The sequence below is a fragment of the Excalfactoria chinensis genome, chromosome 3, assembly GCF_039878825.1.
Source record: "Excalfactoria chinensis isolate bCotChi1 chromosome 3, bCotChi1.hap2, whole genome shotgun sequence".
Classification (NCBI taxonomy): domain Eukaryota; kingdom Metazoa; phylum Chordata; class Aves; order Galliformes; family Phasianidae; genus Excalfactoria; species Excalfactoria chinensis.
In genome coordinates, this window is record NC_092827.1 from 49,238,070 (window position 1) to 49,253,823 (window position 15,754).

At 43.3% G+C, this 15,754-nt stretch overlaps 1 protein-coding gene across 2 annotated transcripts in view; it reads right to left on the reverse strand.

The window, feature by feature from the left end:
• MTCL3 (MTCL family member 3) overlaps positions 1 to 14,404 on the reverse strand; it is a 28,030-nt gene extending 13,626 nt beyond the window's left edge. For both annotated transcript variants that reach the window (XM_072331010.1, XM_072331009.1), the window contains exons 1-4: positions 14,275 to 14,404; positions 11,467 to 12,377; positions 10,961 to 11,185; positions 7,366 to 7,524 (exon numbers count right to left, since the gene is read on the reverse strand). In XM_072331010.1, the coding sequence (XP_072187111.1) occupies positions 7,366 to 7,524; positions 10,961 to 11,185; positions 11,467 to 12,321 (1,239 nt within the window). In that variant the 5' untranslated portion in view covers positions 12,322 to 12,377; positions 14,275 to 14,404. The remainder of the gene's footprint in view (positions 1 to 7,365; positions 7,525 to 10,960; positions 11,186 to 11,466; positions 12,378 to 14,274) is intronic.
• Positions 14,405 to 15,754: the final 1,350 nt, after the last annotated feature.

A 15,754-nucleotide genomic window follows, 5' to 3' on the forward strand; every position in this document is an offset into this window, starting at 1 on the left:
CACAGTGGCATAAAGGGGAATCATTTATTTTTCTTATTCATCGAAGCCTTAGTAAGACTTCCAGTAAGATTATGACATTTGATTTACATTGATTCTGTACTATAGCATGTATCAAGACTTCTGGTTTAGCACTCAGAAAATACCTGTACTCCAAGTGATAGAAAGCAATTTTCCATTGTCATCTAGATTTCTCTATATTTATCTAAAGAATCCCATATTCCCCTTTATACGCCTGTTTTAGTGCAAAGAAGTTGAATTTGGCTTATATTCTGATTTCTTTCTTCAAGAAATGAAGCAAATTGTACATATTGTCTTACAAAAAAAAAAACCACCACATCCAAGAACCTGTAAAAATGAAAAAATAAGCAAAAATAAAATGATAGCTGGAATTTAAAAAGCATAATCTATTATTTAAAAAATAAGCAAAATAACAATTTCCAGCATGCCCATCAGTGAGTTCACACCATTTTCTCTGGTAAGCAGTTACTATCCACCAACCTGACCCACTGTTACTACACTGTTCGTTACTTAGACAACTGAGCATACCACTTCAGCTGGCACTGTAACTGCTGATGATTGCCCCTTTCCAGTAAGTCTCAGCTGTAGTGAATTCATACAACAACCTTGGATTGGATTTGATGTTCTATGTTTCCCTTTGCCTAGTTTTCACACCAGTAAAGGAAAGAGTCAGGAACTGTTCTAACTGATGCTGACTGACATTCCACAGTTAAGTCTGTTTTCAGCTAAAATGACAATGCAGCTAAACCTTCCTACAGCTTCCTACCAAACAAGCATGACTGCGTCCAAACTGTCAATCAAGAATGAGCTCTGCCCCAGGCTAGAATCCAAACCATGAACAAACTCTGAAGCAGTGGTAGCTGACCCATGTCAAAACCATCCAAGGGGTACAACTGGCAACCACATGTCAGTCCTCAGCCTAATTTATTTTACAAATATAGTTGTCATATAACAGAAGCAAATCTATAGCATAAACAATTTTGAGAAGCATGATCCAATAAAGTGGTCTCAGGTGCTGAAGTGAGACTAGGATGTAGGGATTCCTATCCCTTCTCTGTCACTTGGATTCTGTGTTATTCTGCATTCCCATTCTGATTAGCTTTGTCTGAGAGAGACATTTTCCCTTTCTTTTCTTTTATTGTATTTAGCTCAATACAAAGGGATTCCAGTTTTACCTGGAGACTTTATCAATAATAACCTTGACAGGTGAATTTGCTCATTGAAGGCTGCTTGTATCCATCATGGGAAAAAAAAGGCAAATGAAGTAACATCCCAAGTAAAGGAAGGAACCCCCTTGCCTCCATCAAGCCAAAGCAATAGTAGTACGTTTACAGATTCAAAAAGAGTTGCTCAAAATTAACTTTGTTCTATGACTAAATTCTCTTGTTTTAAACTTACGCCAGATACACTCTTTGTCATTAGTTACTTTTATTATTAGTTGCTCACTAAAAAGCAAATCAGCCATTCCATTTGCATGTCCTTTCAAGCTTTATGATAACTGAATAAGAATTCATCAATTAGCACATCAGTTTCAAGGACCCTTCAAAAAAACCCCTTCCAGGCATCTTTCTTCACAGTAATGTATCTTTGGAACTTCGTTCTTTTGAATTCTTTCACTGTATTTTATATATGCTTTGGAGCTTATGATTGACCATTAGGCCATTATTTTCAGTTTTGATAAACTCTCTTTGAAGCAAACAGCTCATGAATTGCTGATGGCTAATACATAATTAAAATGTAATTTTATAAGGTTTAATCATAAACTGATTTGCAATTGTACATCATTTTGTCCTCCTTGTGGTGTGAGATTTTCAAAGAACTCCTATAATAGATTTTATTATTACATAAATTGATATATTTATTCATTATTTTTTTCACATACACTAAACTTAAGTAAAATCTTCTTATCCTGCTCACTATGAAATCAGTGGAGCTGATCACAGTGGGCTCTGAGCAGTGAAGTCAGAATCACAAGTTCATAGATCATGAATAGCATCCCTGCTGAGTAGTTTTTAAAGGAACAAAATATTAAGGCACGATACCAGATGCAACAGGATTTCACATAGGCAATTCTGAAGTAAATGGACGTTCTGTATCTGTAGGATGAAGTGCTTAGAGAACCACTGAGCTGGGCTTTCAGACAGAGGAACTCTTTTTGCCTTTTCCTACGCAAACACAGACATAGATTTGTTTCTAATCTTTTCTAAAAAAGTTCTTGTAATCACACTATTGTTCTTTCACCAAAGCAATCTGAGTTTTCATGATGCAACAGATTCCGGATCACTAAAACATTTTGCTTAAAGGCACTTCTAGTCCAAGTCGGGTCATCCAAAAGGCTCAGGGCTTATTAAAATTATTAAATCCTATGCTACTACCACGTGGTGCCAAAAGTAAGTAAATTACTGCAACTCTTCAAAGAGTCCCAGTTTCCCATACTGACCCTATGAAACTGATCAGCTACATTAACAGGCATACTGCTATCTCATGTCTTGCTCTTTACCTCACCCGAACTCCCTCACTTCCTAGCTGTTTCAAATGAGACTAAAGCAGAAACAGAAGCATGGGGTACAATTAAGAAGTTATTAGAGAACAGCATGATAGAGGAAACTCAAACTTTCCCTGTCAGAGAAACACAACCAAGTATCTCCAGTAACATACACGCACACAGCATAGGAAACAAACACAAGCTAGAAATCCATGTTCAAATACAGAGCTATGACCTTGCTGGGATTACATAGGGGACATGACAGGATATTTCACATGCCTGGAGTGCAGCCATAAATCTCTGAAGGTGAGGAAGTAGGGTTCTGCTCCATGTAAAGTTGAAAAGTGTTGCACATAGCCTTGTTATGGGTGATGAGCCAGCTGTGAGCTAAGAGTAAGAATCAGAGGACAGGGAAGTATGGGTAACACTGTTCTGGGCATCTTCTACAGATCATCTGATAAATGAGAGGAAATAGATGAAGCCTTTTTCAGAGACCTATATGAAGCCACATGATTTGTGCAATGTGTTGACTTAGAGAAAGAGATTTTTATCAGAGACATACAGGCTGATACTGGAACAAGATCATCCTTTGTCAGCTCTTTTCAAAGATCCCCAGTTTTGTTTTTGTGTGCATGTTTTTGTGTTTTGTTGGTTGATTATGTTGTGAAATCTCCAGCTCTCTCTTGATTTCTCTCTTGAAATCTCTTGATTTCTGCTCAGCCTGAGCACTCAGAGGTATGTGGAGATCTAAGTTGTGCCCACAGATTACATAAACAGGGCAAACAAACATTGTAAGAGTAAGCAGAAATGTATAATTACTTTCCTGCAATCCCACAGCACGATGTATCACAATCAGCAAAATAATTTAGATTTCTCCTTGTAAATCCTGTGCTGAGCTTCCTAGATCATGTTGCCTTCTTCCATTTTCACACAAAGTACAGAACAGTCTGATTGACAGGCAGGCTCCACTCTGAGAAAACACAGACGCATGCAGAAACACAAACTCTTCTGCCTACATTATGAACTGAATAGGAACAAGAAGTCTCTGGCTCAAACCATATAGCCTCGGTTATCAAAATCTCTCTATCTGAGCTAATAACCCAAGCTTACAAGAAGAAAACACCAGCTTGCCAACATCACTGTAATTTTGCTGTAAGAAATGAACTATCATGCATCTGCCCTGCTTGGAGCAATAGCAGAGCAATCTGTATCTATTCATAAAGACATATATATCTGAAAAACACTGCATTTCTTCACTGCAATGAGAATTTGTAAATGACATTTGTCATACTCTCCACCTATTTCATTTATCTCACAGCATCAGTCTAAAGCATGGTTAACTGGGCATTTCCTACATAGCTACAATAAAAGAATGATTTTTTTCCCCCATATTTATTCATGAAAAGCTCTACAAGAATTAATTAGGCTTCAATAAATGCTTGCTACATTTTGAATTATTAAACTTTTGTCAGAAGGAATATTGTTTGAATACTACCTTTGCTTAATGCATGTCTAAAATAAGTGTAAGAACTAACAGTTAATGAACATGCAAAGGAATACAAGTCATTAGCAACACCTTGCATCTCAAAAATTATATATGAAAGAATAACACTGTTAAATGAAATAGCTGCAGGTTGGAGGACTCCAAGTAAGAGGTACCAATAGAAAACATAGAGTTTGCTGAAACACCTTCCAACACCTTGGAAACTTGCAAGCTTCTTCTGTCATCAACAACTACTTTCATTTGTCATACAATGCAATGCATCTTTCAACCCCGCCCCTCCTCACCCCCCCAAAAAAAGCCTCAAAATAAGGAAGAAAATTGCAGATGTATCTCTAGACTAATGGACAAATGCAAATTACGTTTACTCAAATGTTCAGTGAATAAATCTAGCTTTGTCTCTAAACAAACATGTCTGCTAGCATTTCTCTTTCAGACATGTTTGCAATGACACGTTTATTAAAACAATATAGAGTCTAACCAGAGAAAACTTTGACTCTTCTCATGCTCTAGAGACTACCAGATAAAAAAAGCTGCTTCTGCCTTCAACATTTTAACAAGTCTCTTAAACATTCTCTGCTATCTCACATTTTTGATCATAAGAGTAAAAGATTTCCCATGGCAACTATAAATAAATAATTTTAGGAAGAAAGGGATATATTACCAGCTAGTGCATAAAATTAGGTATGTGTTTTTGCAGTACACTTGATAATAAAAAAAGCACAGAATTCAGTTATACATATTCTAAGCACTGCTATTGTGTTGTAAAATAAAGTGAGTTCATTGACTTTGGAAATTAATTCTGTCATTAATTCAATTAATTGAAGAATACAGACAAAAGGTCTTGACTCTTCATTCCTATTTATGTTGAGCAGAAATTACTTATGCAGGAAGTACTACTGGTTGTAATAGGTGAACTGACATGAGGGGGGGGTTGTAAAACCACAAAACCATAGGAAGCAAGTCACAAGCAAAGAGAAGATTAACATAACTTTCTGACAATGAGATTTAAAACATGTGAAATCTCCATACAATGAAGAATAAGGAAAAGTATTTTTCACAGAAAAATTCTAATTCGCTTCAGATTACTGTGGGGTTTTTCATGCTTGTTTCACTTCAACAATTTCCTAGCTTCTTCACAGATCCTAAATTTCTAATTTGTAAGCATCAGTATCCTTCACCAGGATTGTTTCATTGGTTTCCCATGTCATGGCTGCTTGCAAAGTGCATGACAATTTGGCTTTGCTTAAGACTTGCTTTTCTTCAACTTTCATCACCTCAACCACCCTCCAGCATCCCCTATCCTATGCTAAAAGTCCTTGACTGAGAAATAGCCTCCTCCTAGTAACTGAGACACAACAATCTATGTGAAATACAAAAATGAAAACTCCTGCCTAATTATGCTGAAACACATAATGATTGGTGATGGCCATTCTCCCCAGCTCTGTATAAGGACACATTTCTGACCCTTTATCTACCCCATCTCTACTCTGATATGTAGAATTGTAATGCATTTTTCCATTCTGGCTCAGTGCTCTCATTCTTAGTCAAAGGGAATCATCCATGTGTTTCAGCTTCAGGAAAACATTATCATGCAGAAGAGCTCCTGGCTTAAATACAATTTTATTTATTTATTTATTTATTTATTTATTTTCCTGTCTTTCTGGTGTCTCAAATATCTTTCCATTGATATCAATAGCAACAATAGAAAAGAGGATAACACCTAAGCTATAGAAAGAAGAGGAATATGAGCAACCCTGCCTATAACAGGGGGGTTGGAACCTGATGATCCTTGAGGTTCCTTCCAACCCAAGCCATTCTATGATTCAGTGATTCTATGAGAACAGCAGAACCACAGATCTGCCTAGTAGGCGACAGAGAAGAGCCAGGATAAGGAGAAAGAAACCACTGATGAGAGAGATAAAGAAGTCTATTTATTGGGTTAATTTCCTGCAGGTACATAGTTCCCCCCAAAAAAGCAAAATATTAAACTGCCACTACACTTTACTGCAATCCAGAGACCCATAACAAGAAGCAAGGCAAAAGAAAATAAAAGAAAACAAAAAGAAAATAACTTTGGTACAACCAATAACAGGGTGGGAGGAAAGCATAGGAGTCTACAAGAAAGTAGATTCTGAGATAAGAAAAACTGAAAACTTGGGGTGAAGTCAAGCTTAACAAAAGGTTGTAAGCATAATTACAGAAAAATCATGCTCTCGTAAAGAAGTTGGTCTCAGAAATTTAGTGGTATTTGAAGGCAGAGGTCAGAGTGAAAACAGAAAATCTCAGACATAGGAAAAGGAAGCCAAATAAGGCTCAGATTTCATTGTGCCCTTTACAAATCAACGGTTATCTAGAAAAGCAGCAGAAGTTGGTGAAAACACACTTGTTTATCCTCTACTAAAATGCTTGAAATTTAGTTCCTGTAAAGAAAACGTGAATATTTTAATACTACCTCACTTAGAGTAAGCATTTGCAACTCTTAAGAATTCTGTAACTGATGGAAAACATGCACTTGGCTGGAATATCCTCCAAACCTTAAATGCTCACAAAAACACAACTGAAAATCTCCTGGCTTTTTTAATGACCGAAATACATCTCTTCCACTTCATATAGGAACAAAGTAGACATTGGTATTTCTGCTGGCAAATATTACTGAATGTGCAAATCAGTGTCATGCATTGAATTTTAAACACTGAACAGAGAGTTGTTTTTAAAATCTACTCTAAGAATTCAGTTTTGGTCAACATATTCTCTTTTCATTGCTTTATTATCTTTGCTGTCCAGGCTATTATGCTTTAAAACAATTTTCTGCTTACTTAATGGGATAGCAAGTTACATCTGTATAATAACAAGCTGAGTAATTCTGATCATGACTTAGTTACAGTATAAAATTATGCTAAGACTGAAAGCCCAGGTAGAGTCCTCCACTCTCTGATACTCCAGAAGAACATGCCTGAGTTGCCCTGTCTCAGTGTGCCTGCTAGTCCCCAACAGTAGTTAGCAAAGGAAAAATACTGCTCTTTGTAAAAACATGTGAGGAATTCTTTCTGTACATATTCCAACATAAGCACAAGGTCTCAAGGTTTCTGAACTCTGTTACTACCAATTCTACCTTTCTTTTCTAGCACAGGGAAAAACTAAGCCACTGTTTCCTTTCTGTTTCTCCTAGAAACAACTGAATCTTTTCATTTGCTCTTAACTGTTCAGTCACTCAGCTGTACTTCAGCATCCTTCACTACTTTCAGCTTTTATCTGCCATATTTCAGGTTCTCCAAACAAGTTGTTGGAAGAAAAATAGCAAGGAATAAGAATCTGAGAACTTCAAATATTTTATATAGAAATAAATAGCAGTACCAACCTCTTTCATTTTTTCCAGTTCATTCTGCAGTGCCTGTTTTGTGGTTTCAACTTCTATGAGCTGCTGTCTTAATTTTTCATTTTCATCTTCTGTTACAGTACGCTTTTCTTCCACATTCTCTAACTCATGATGAAGTCTCACTGATACATCTTTTGCAACCTAAACGTAGAGATATTCCAAAAGAAAGGGAAAAAAACCACAATTACAAAAGAATCCCTGCTGAAGTGCTTAGTGTCTAAGCAACATTTTACAAGCCAATTCTGGATGTTTTTATGTAAGTGATATGTAAGGAAACACGTAGGCAATGACATATACACATAGAATTACAAATTCTTCAAAATTCAAGACAACCCTTACCAATGAATAAATAAATAAATAAAAATCTTTCTATGGAATTTACGGGAAAACACTGGAAACCAACACTTTCTTAGGTTCTGATAAATCAACAAAGAAAGAATATCTTCATTATTCCTGGAGACAGTGCTGCATCTGTTTTCTCTCAACCACTGCCATTTTATTCTTTTCAATGCTATAAAGGATATGTCCTTCAAATACTTGACATGTGAAAGCACCAAGTTAAATGCACAGTGCAAGTTCTCCAGGCCAACTGAACATGGGCATTGCAAAGGACCACAAATGGGAAAAACTTTATTTCAGCCCTCCTAATTTCTCTAACCCTCATGGATGGCTAATCAAAATATATGGCATTTAGTTAATTTGCTACTGGTTAATTTGAAGAGTAAAATATGAACAAACATTTTTACTGACCTCATACTTATCTAAATTGTGTGTGATATTTTTAAATTAAAATGAACACAAGCTAAATTAAGGGGTTTGATGCTTTCTTTTTTAATTGCATTTTCACAGGAATAGAGTTAAAATGAACTCAACAAGATCTAATTCTTTTTCCTTGTGTAAGGCAATAAGAATTTTGCTATTTAAGCCATTTGCATTGTATTTTGTGAAACCAGTAGGAACTGCAGTCACACATTAAAAATATTTAAATATACTCTAATTACTTCTGTGGTGATTTACACATATAATTTGAACAGGCTAATTTGATGATTTCTTTTTTAGAACATCAGAAAGTAAAATTAATCCTTCTTAGAATTACTTAGGGGAGCTCAGAGGGCTTTCACTACAGTTCTTATGCTTACATGTCAAATAACTCTTTTTGACATACTAAAACACTGAAGAAAAAAGAACTGCAAGCCAGCAGTCTAGAAAAATCCGATCTATCGGAATATGGCAACAGCCAGTGAGTCAGCCTCCCCTGACAAGAAACTGTGTGTGCATTACTGATACAACACTGCAGTGTAGCACAAGATCATTCAGTAACCTCCCCCACTGCACACGCACTCAAGACACATAATGCCCAGAAGAAAGAGAGACTGGAGAGGAATTTCAATGATAAGCATATCCCAAAGAGACTGCAGGGTGAGCTGAGAATCACACCATAAAGCTGCATCTCGATGTCTTTTTCCCACAGTCAGTATTAAGCTGCTCATCTGGTTGACCAACCAAAGCAAACAGAAAATCACTGGGGACATTTTTAACAGCATCCTACCCACAGTCTGCAGTTATACTCCATATCAGCAAATGCAACAAGACCATTACTAGAAGTGATTTTATGTCACAAAATTTGGTGGAGTGGCACAGTTAAGGCAGACAGGTAATACAGAGCATTCTAGATCATCAAGAAATTTGAATTAACTTATGCAAGATGCATTTTAATACAACTATATGAAAGACTGCACCTCTGAAGAACTGTAAAACGGAAAACGTTACTCTAGATAGAAAATCTTCAGAAGCTGACTTGGGAAGACTACAAAGAATGGTGAATGAGCTACAAGCATGACTACCCAGAATCAGGATTTCAGTTGGGCAGATACGTGGCATTTGACAACCATCCATACCCAAAGTAGAATACAGTCATGACCTGTGGGAAGGCTTAGTAAAAACATTCCTTTGTACACAGTCAATTGCGTACCCCCAGTGTGCCCCCAGTGTGCCCCCAGTGGCACAGTGGTATAAGCTGCTGCCTGCGGCACTGGAGGGCCCGGGTTCGAATCCCCCCCTGTGGCGCAGGGGTAGAAGTGCCGCTTCGCTACACAGGGGGCTCGAAACCTGGGAGTTGGACTCGGTGATCTCTAAGGTCCCTTCCAACTCGCATGATACTATGATACTATGATACTATGGTAATCATTAAGAAAGACATGGGAGAACTCCTAATTGAAATGAGCCCTTCGTTCAGCTTGATCTGTGGTCTGTGGATCTCCTGCAATGGCAGGTGAGCACCAAGCTACTGGGTCAAACTTCCCTCACAGCCAGCTGCTTTCCCTGTGAATACAAAGTAGCATTTAGCCAACTCTTTGTTTCTGACCAGGAAGAGAGCGGTTTGTCCAGACCCATCCGACAGCTAGTTACAGAACTGCTGCAGCTGAAACAGCAGATGTGGCTTTTGAATATGAACAGAAAAGGATTGTCAATAAACACCAAAAAGGAAAATTAACATTTTAAATGGTGTTAGTAAGAAAATTACTGGAATGTGTCTTGGCCTGGTGTCTGTTTTAATAAGAATGATGATAAGATAGAATTTTCCCTTTTTTCATTAAAGATGATCCAAGTCTGAATAACAAGGCTTGGAACAACAGACTCTTAATCCATCACACTTATCAGAAAGAAGTTTAGCAATGGTCTGTTCATGTCATGTATTAAATGATTACAGTGTGCCACAGTCCACAGAATCCAACATGGGTAACCAGTCCTCAGCGGGGGGATGGTCAATGAGCTCCAGTTTGCTACACAGAGATCCATGGTTCCTTGGGAAATAGCTGGGAGATCGTTCAATTGGAAAAGGTTTTGGAGTGTTGATTTGACAATAGCCTTAACAAAATCTAGAGCATGGAAGCAAAAATTAAACAGCTTCCAACTAGTGCAAGAAACTTGATTTCCCTCTAATTGGGGGGATCTAGAACAGAGATGATATTATTTACTAACGTTACTATTTAAACAAATGCTGAAACTTCTCAGCAGTGAGCTGTGGTTCATTCAAATGTCATGGACTAAATACAAGTGATGATATAGGGAAATTTGATGGGTTGTGTCTACTGTTTTGCATGGATGTGGCAAATCCTGGCTTTGCTGACAGTCCACTGACACCAGCAGAATCAGGATTTTGAGGTTGCGACTGCAAGCATTTAGTCTAATAGTCCTGTGATCTTCACCAAAGAGGACACTGATCTCCTAAAAGTCAGTGGGGCTGTTCAGTGAGGTTGGTTTAATTTTGAAGTGGGAGAATATGGCCTGTGTTCAACACAAAAGACCCAAACCTCCAGACTCCAACTGGAATTTAAGTAACTTATTGCACAGTAACTTCACAAAACCCAACCAGATGAAAGTCTGTCTGTGGGGCCTCACTGCAGAGCTGCTTGCTGGAGATCTCCCTTTACTAGTTAAGCCACAACACTACGTGCAGCACTGAATGCACAGTGTACAACAGAATGGATGATAACATGGGAGTCACGAGGCCTGAAGAGCACAGTGTGCCTCCACCTCCAGAGCTCTGTCACCCCAATGGTGCTCACACCCATACCTTGAGGTCCTGCTCCATGCTGCGCAGCAGCTCACCGTCGATCTCACCAGTCTGCGCATAGCGGAGCCTCTTGCGCTCAGCCTTGCGCAGCCGGTACTGGAGGATCCGGCAGTTCTTGTTGGCTCGCTCCAGCTCATGGCGCATTTCTTGAAGCTGACAAGCGTCCTCCTCGAAGAAGCTGTCCCTCATCTCATCCATCTCAGTCCTCAGCTCATCTATCTCGTTCTAACACCAGGCCGAGAAGGGGTGGGGACACCAACAGGTGGGTCAGAAACAGAGGTTAGCAAGGGTGGGGGAAGGCGCCCAGATGGAGCTCGGAGACGGCTCTTCTCCCCGCGGGGATCCGCCTAGCTCATTAAAAGCACCGCAACAAGAGAAGGAATCGGTGCTGCCCGCGCACGCCGCGCCGAGGCCATTTTCCCTCCGCCCCAAGGGCCTCCCGGGCGGCAGGGAACCCCTCCCGGCTCCCCCAGACCCATCTCCGACTCCCCGCCGCCTCCCCTCACCTTGAGGCTCTCGTTCTCCTCCCGTAGCTTTTCCATCTCCTCTTGCATCTCGTCCTGCGGCTGCGGGCTCAGCGATCCCTCGGGTGTGCCGTTCCTGCAGCCCGCCTCGCCCTGCCGCAGCCCCTCGGCCCCGGTCGCCGCCATGGCAGAAGGCGAGGAGGCAGGAGCTACCGGGGGAGGCTCGGCCGAGGCGGCGGCCGCGGAGGAGGCGGCGGCAGCAGCACCGGCGCCGTGGTTGCTGCCCTTGGTTTGCATCTGGGCGGCCGCCGCCAGCCCCTTCCTGAGGTGGAACTGGATGAGCTCACTCTGCAGGCATCCCTCTTTCCAGTACCCGCCGCCGCCCGCCGCCCCGCGGCCCTTCCCCGCTACCGCGGAAGATGGAGGAGCGGGGGCCGCCTCCCCCGCGCCCTTCGGCGCAGCCCGCCCCGCTTTCCCCCGCCACTGCCTGGGCGGAGGCGCCGCCGCCCCCTCGCGCTCCCCCGCGCCGCTTCCCGCAGGGGGCGCTTCCTCGGAGGGCTCTTCGGCCGCGGCCCTCCCGCCGTTAGCGGGCGACGCTTCAGCACCGGCGCCGGGATGGACAGCTCCCGGAGACGCCGCGCTCCGCGTCTGTTTCTCGGCGGCGCGGCCGCGGGCGGCCCTGACGGACTGGCCCGGCGGCGGCCGTGCGGCCCCGGTCTTCACGGCGGCGGCGGGCGGGGCGCGGGAGGCGGCGGCGGCGGCTGCGGGGGGCGGCGGCCGCACGGCGGCGTCGCGGGCTCTGGCCGGGGAGGAGGCTCTCTGCTGCTTCCTGCCGCTGCTGCCCTCGGGATGGAGGCGAGGCTCGGCGGCGGCGCCCCCTGCGGGCGGTTGGCTCATGGCGGCGGCTATCGGCGAGAGGTTGCCATCCCTCGAGGCGTCCTCCGCTCTGCCGGCTGGGGAGGAGAAGCGGAGAAGACGATCGATCGGGCGAGTGGGGAAGAGGTGGCGGCGAGCAGAATCTGCCCAGCACCCAGCCCGCCTCGCCCAGCGTGCTGCCAGCCGGCCCCGCGGGCGCAGCGGGGACCGAGTCTGAAGGCCACGGCGTGGGTCCGAGGTGCTCCAAAGGCTGAGGCTAAGAGCTGTTCCCACTCCTCTTTCACCTATTGCCATTTCACCCCTCTGATGCCAAACCCATCCCTATATGTGCTGCCACACCACAGCTGTATTTCAATCCACACACACCCCTTCCCTGATGCTCATCTTCGCTGCTCATCGTGGTACCAACCCAGGTTGCTGCTGCACCCCTCTGCCTACCTGAAGCCTCCTGCAGGCTCCTGTCAGTGGGCCAGGCTGCTGCACAAACGGCTGCAGGTGACAGTGGCAGTTCACTGCTCTTTGGCCTTAGCAAGAGCTCTTCCAGGACAAGGCCAGGCCTCTGGAGCACACTAACCAAGACTCTTAGTGGAAAAGGGTCCTGGAACCAACTTTTAAGCCCATTTGAGTTTGATACTGGTTATACCGAAACAGGAGCAAGGCAAAATCACTCAAGCAGATTTTCAAAGCAGAGGGATACACCCCAGTCCAACAGCAGTCATACACAGTATTCATGTGAGAGTGAAAGGATGGCAATTTGGCTACACATTGACTGAACCAGAGTTTCCATAACCATAACAGATGATATGAAAATATCATCTGAAAATGATTCTGTAAAGACATTCCTTAATGCACTCTGAAAATATTAGCTATCAACTGTTTTTACATAGCCATTGTTCAGCCGTCCATAAAGGGAAAACATGGGCCAAAGCAGAAGTGATAGCATTCCTAACATGGCCTAATGATTCCACCTAGACCACTGCAGGATAAGGAATTAAGAAATCAAACCAGGCAAGGTCAGGACAGACCTTATGCTGCACCCTGACAATTGCTTTGCTCTCCAAAACACATCAAGCACCAGCTCTACTCTGTGCTCTGGGGCGGGGGCTCAGAGTGCCAAGTGCACTGTCATTATAATCCTCATTTTAACCAATATGTTTAAAACAAATACAAAAACCCCATAATTTGGCAGAATATTGCCATTAAATAGTAAAGAAATAGAATGGGAGTGTAAATCTACCAAAAGTCACGCATGCACAATGCTGTACAAAAGGTTTGCTTTGTTTCTCTATTAATCATCATAAGTGCTGTTGTTCAGAGCTATACAAGTACCAAATATCACTCTTGAAAACCAGAAATCCCTGCAGAAGCTGAAAGAAGTCAGGACAGGACTTGGCTTAGATCCCATATTCTTCTGAGTGCTCTGACTCTTCCTTACCATCTTTATGCCCCCAGTTCCAGGACTGACTACTGCCTACAGTTTGCTTGGCTGTTGTTTGGGGTATTTTTTTTCTGTGTTGTTAGCACAATGAAGGCCCCGTTTGAGCCCAAGTCCGAACCCCGTGTCATCCCCCCGCCCCCAAAAAACCAAAAAAGTCCTCCATACAATCTTCCCTCCTGAGGCAAATCCACGTGGCGACACGACACTGCATCTCCATAGGTTTTCCTGTCCGGAACGAGAAAAATGCCCGACCAAAGGCGGCAACAAAAGGCTCCACCCGCAGCGTGGAGATGCGGCGCAGGGCATCCCTCTGCCCTCTACTCCGCGGGGCTCCGGACCCCGCCCGCCTTTTGTCCCGATTCGAGGGGCGGGGGAGGCTTTTCTCAGCTCCCCACTTCTACCCGGCGGCTTTGTTGGACCAGAACCTTGAGGAACATCCCCTCTCCTTTTCTCCATTATGTTCCCCCCTCCCCCCCCCGCCCCTTTCTCAAAGAGAAGAAAGAGAGACACGAGCCTCCAGCAGCCGCATTACTCACCCTCGCTCTGTCCGCTGCCCGGCTGGCGAAACTCGTGCACGGAGAGACGGGCACCGCACCCGGGGTACCCGGCGCTGCCAGAGCCTCTCAGGAAAATGAAGCAATATTCATGAGCTGACCTCACCGGGCCTTGGAGACGGAACGGGGGGAGGGAGGAGAACGGCAAAGGGAAGAGAAAAGAAAAGATTAACCGGCGGGAACCCCGCCCAGGCCTGGAGACGAGTTGCGTCTCTTTATCTGTCTGCACATGGTGGAATTGGATTACAGCACAAATGGGGGAAGGAGCTGCTTGCGGGAGATGCTCCCGCTTTCTCTTCCCAGTCCACCCCGGCAATCGATTCCGATCTATTATTTAGTGTCCCCGTCGGGGAGCTGGCTTGGAGCAGGCGGGGATGCCAGGCGCCTCCTGCACCGGGGTAATAGGATTTCCCTTTGTTCGCTTCCTGTATCTGCGTTCGGAGAGCAGAGATCGCTCCTCGCGTCCCTTTGACAAAAGCCCGCTACAGCTGGGAAAGGGAAAAAAGCAAAACGCGGTGGTCTATTGAAGACAATTTCTGTCTATTCGCGTGACTGTAGGACTAACACGCCACTAGCCGCACACTGCAGGCAAAACCCAACCATGTCCGTCTGCTTCACCTAAAGGAGCTACACCTGTTCGTTTTGTCACCAGGTGAATTTGCTTTAGTTGGCCCGAAACACTTCACAACTACAACCTCTCCCGATTGCGAAGAGAAGCCAATAAATAAATAAATAATAAAAAGAAGGCTTTCCCTCCTCTCCTTTTCTTTGAGGAGGATAACATTGGTGGACGAGGGTTTTCCCGTCCGACAGCCGTGTGTGGGAGTGCCTAGTCCCACCCTTGTGTAGCATTCCTGGCTGGTCTCTGAGCTGCAAGTTCCTCCCCAGGATCATTAAATGAGGATTTCCAACCTGCAGATATAGATATGCACATAGATGCATGCATAGGTCTACATACACGGTATATATACAGAAATATTATATGCATATAAACATGTAAGTGTACGCATACACACTTGTATATGCATGTACACATGTACTGCACACATAAATAAGTATAAATAAGTATATGCATATATACTTATACATGGTATGTGCATTTATATACTTAGTTGTAAGGTCTGTATTCTGGAGTTCGGGGAGGGCAATCTGAAGGGAGACAGCTGCACTCTTTCTAGCTGTCTCTTCTGAAAAAAAAAAAAAAGAACAAACCACATTTGAAACATCACGTCCTGATATGTGGAAAGGTGTTCTCCCTATCTGCATGGCCTCCAGTCTTAAGCCCGGAGGCTACATGATGTGGACTTACACAGATAGGATGAGTTGAGATGTGAAAGATCAGTGCTGAAGGATATGGCCTTTAAAACTTGTCATGAATATTGACTACAGTCATATGCACTAAGCAACTAACATAAATGGTTGAAACATGAGGAACAAAAGTACAAAGCAATTCTCTAATCAG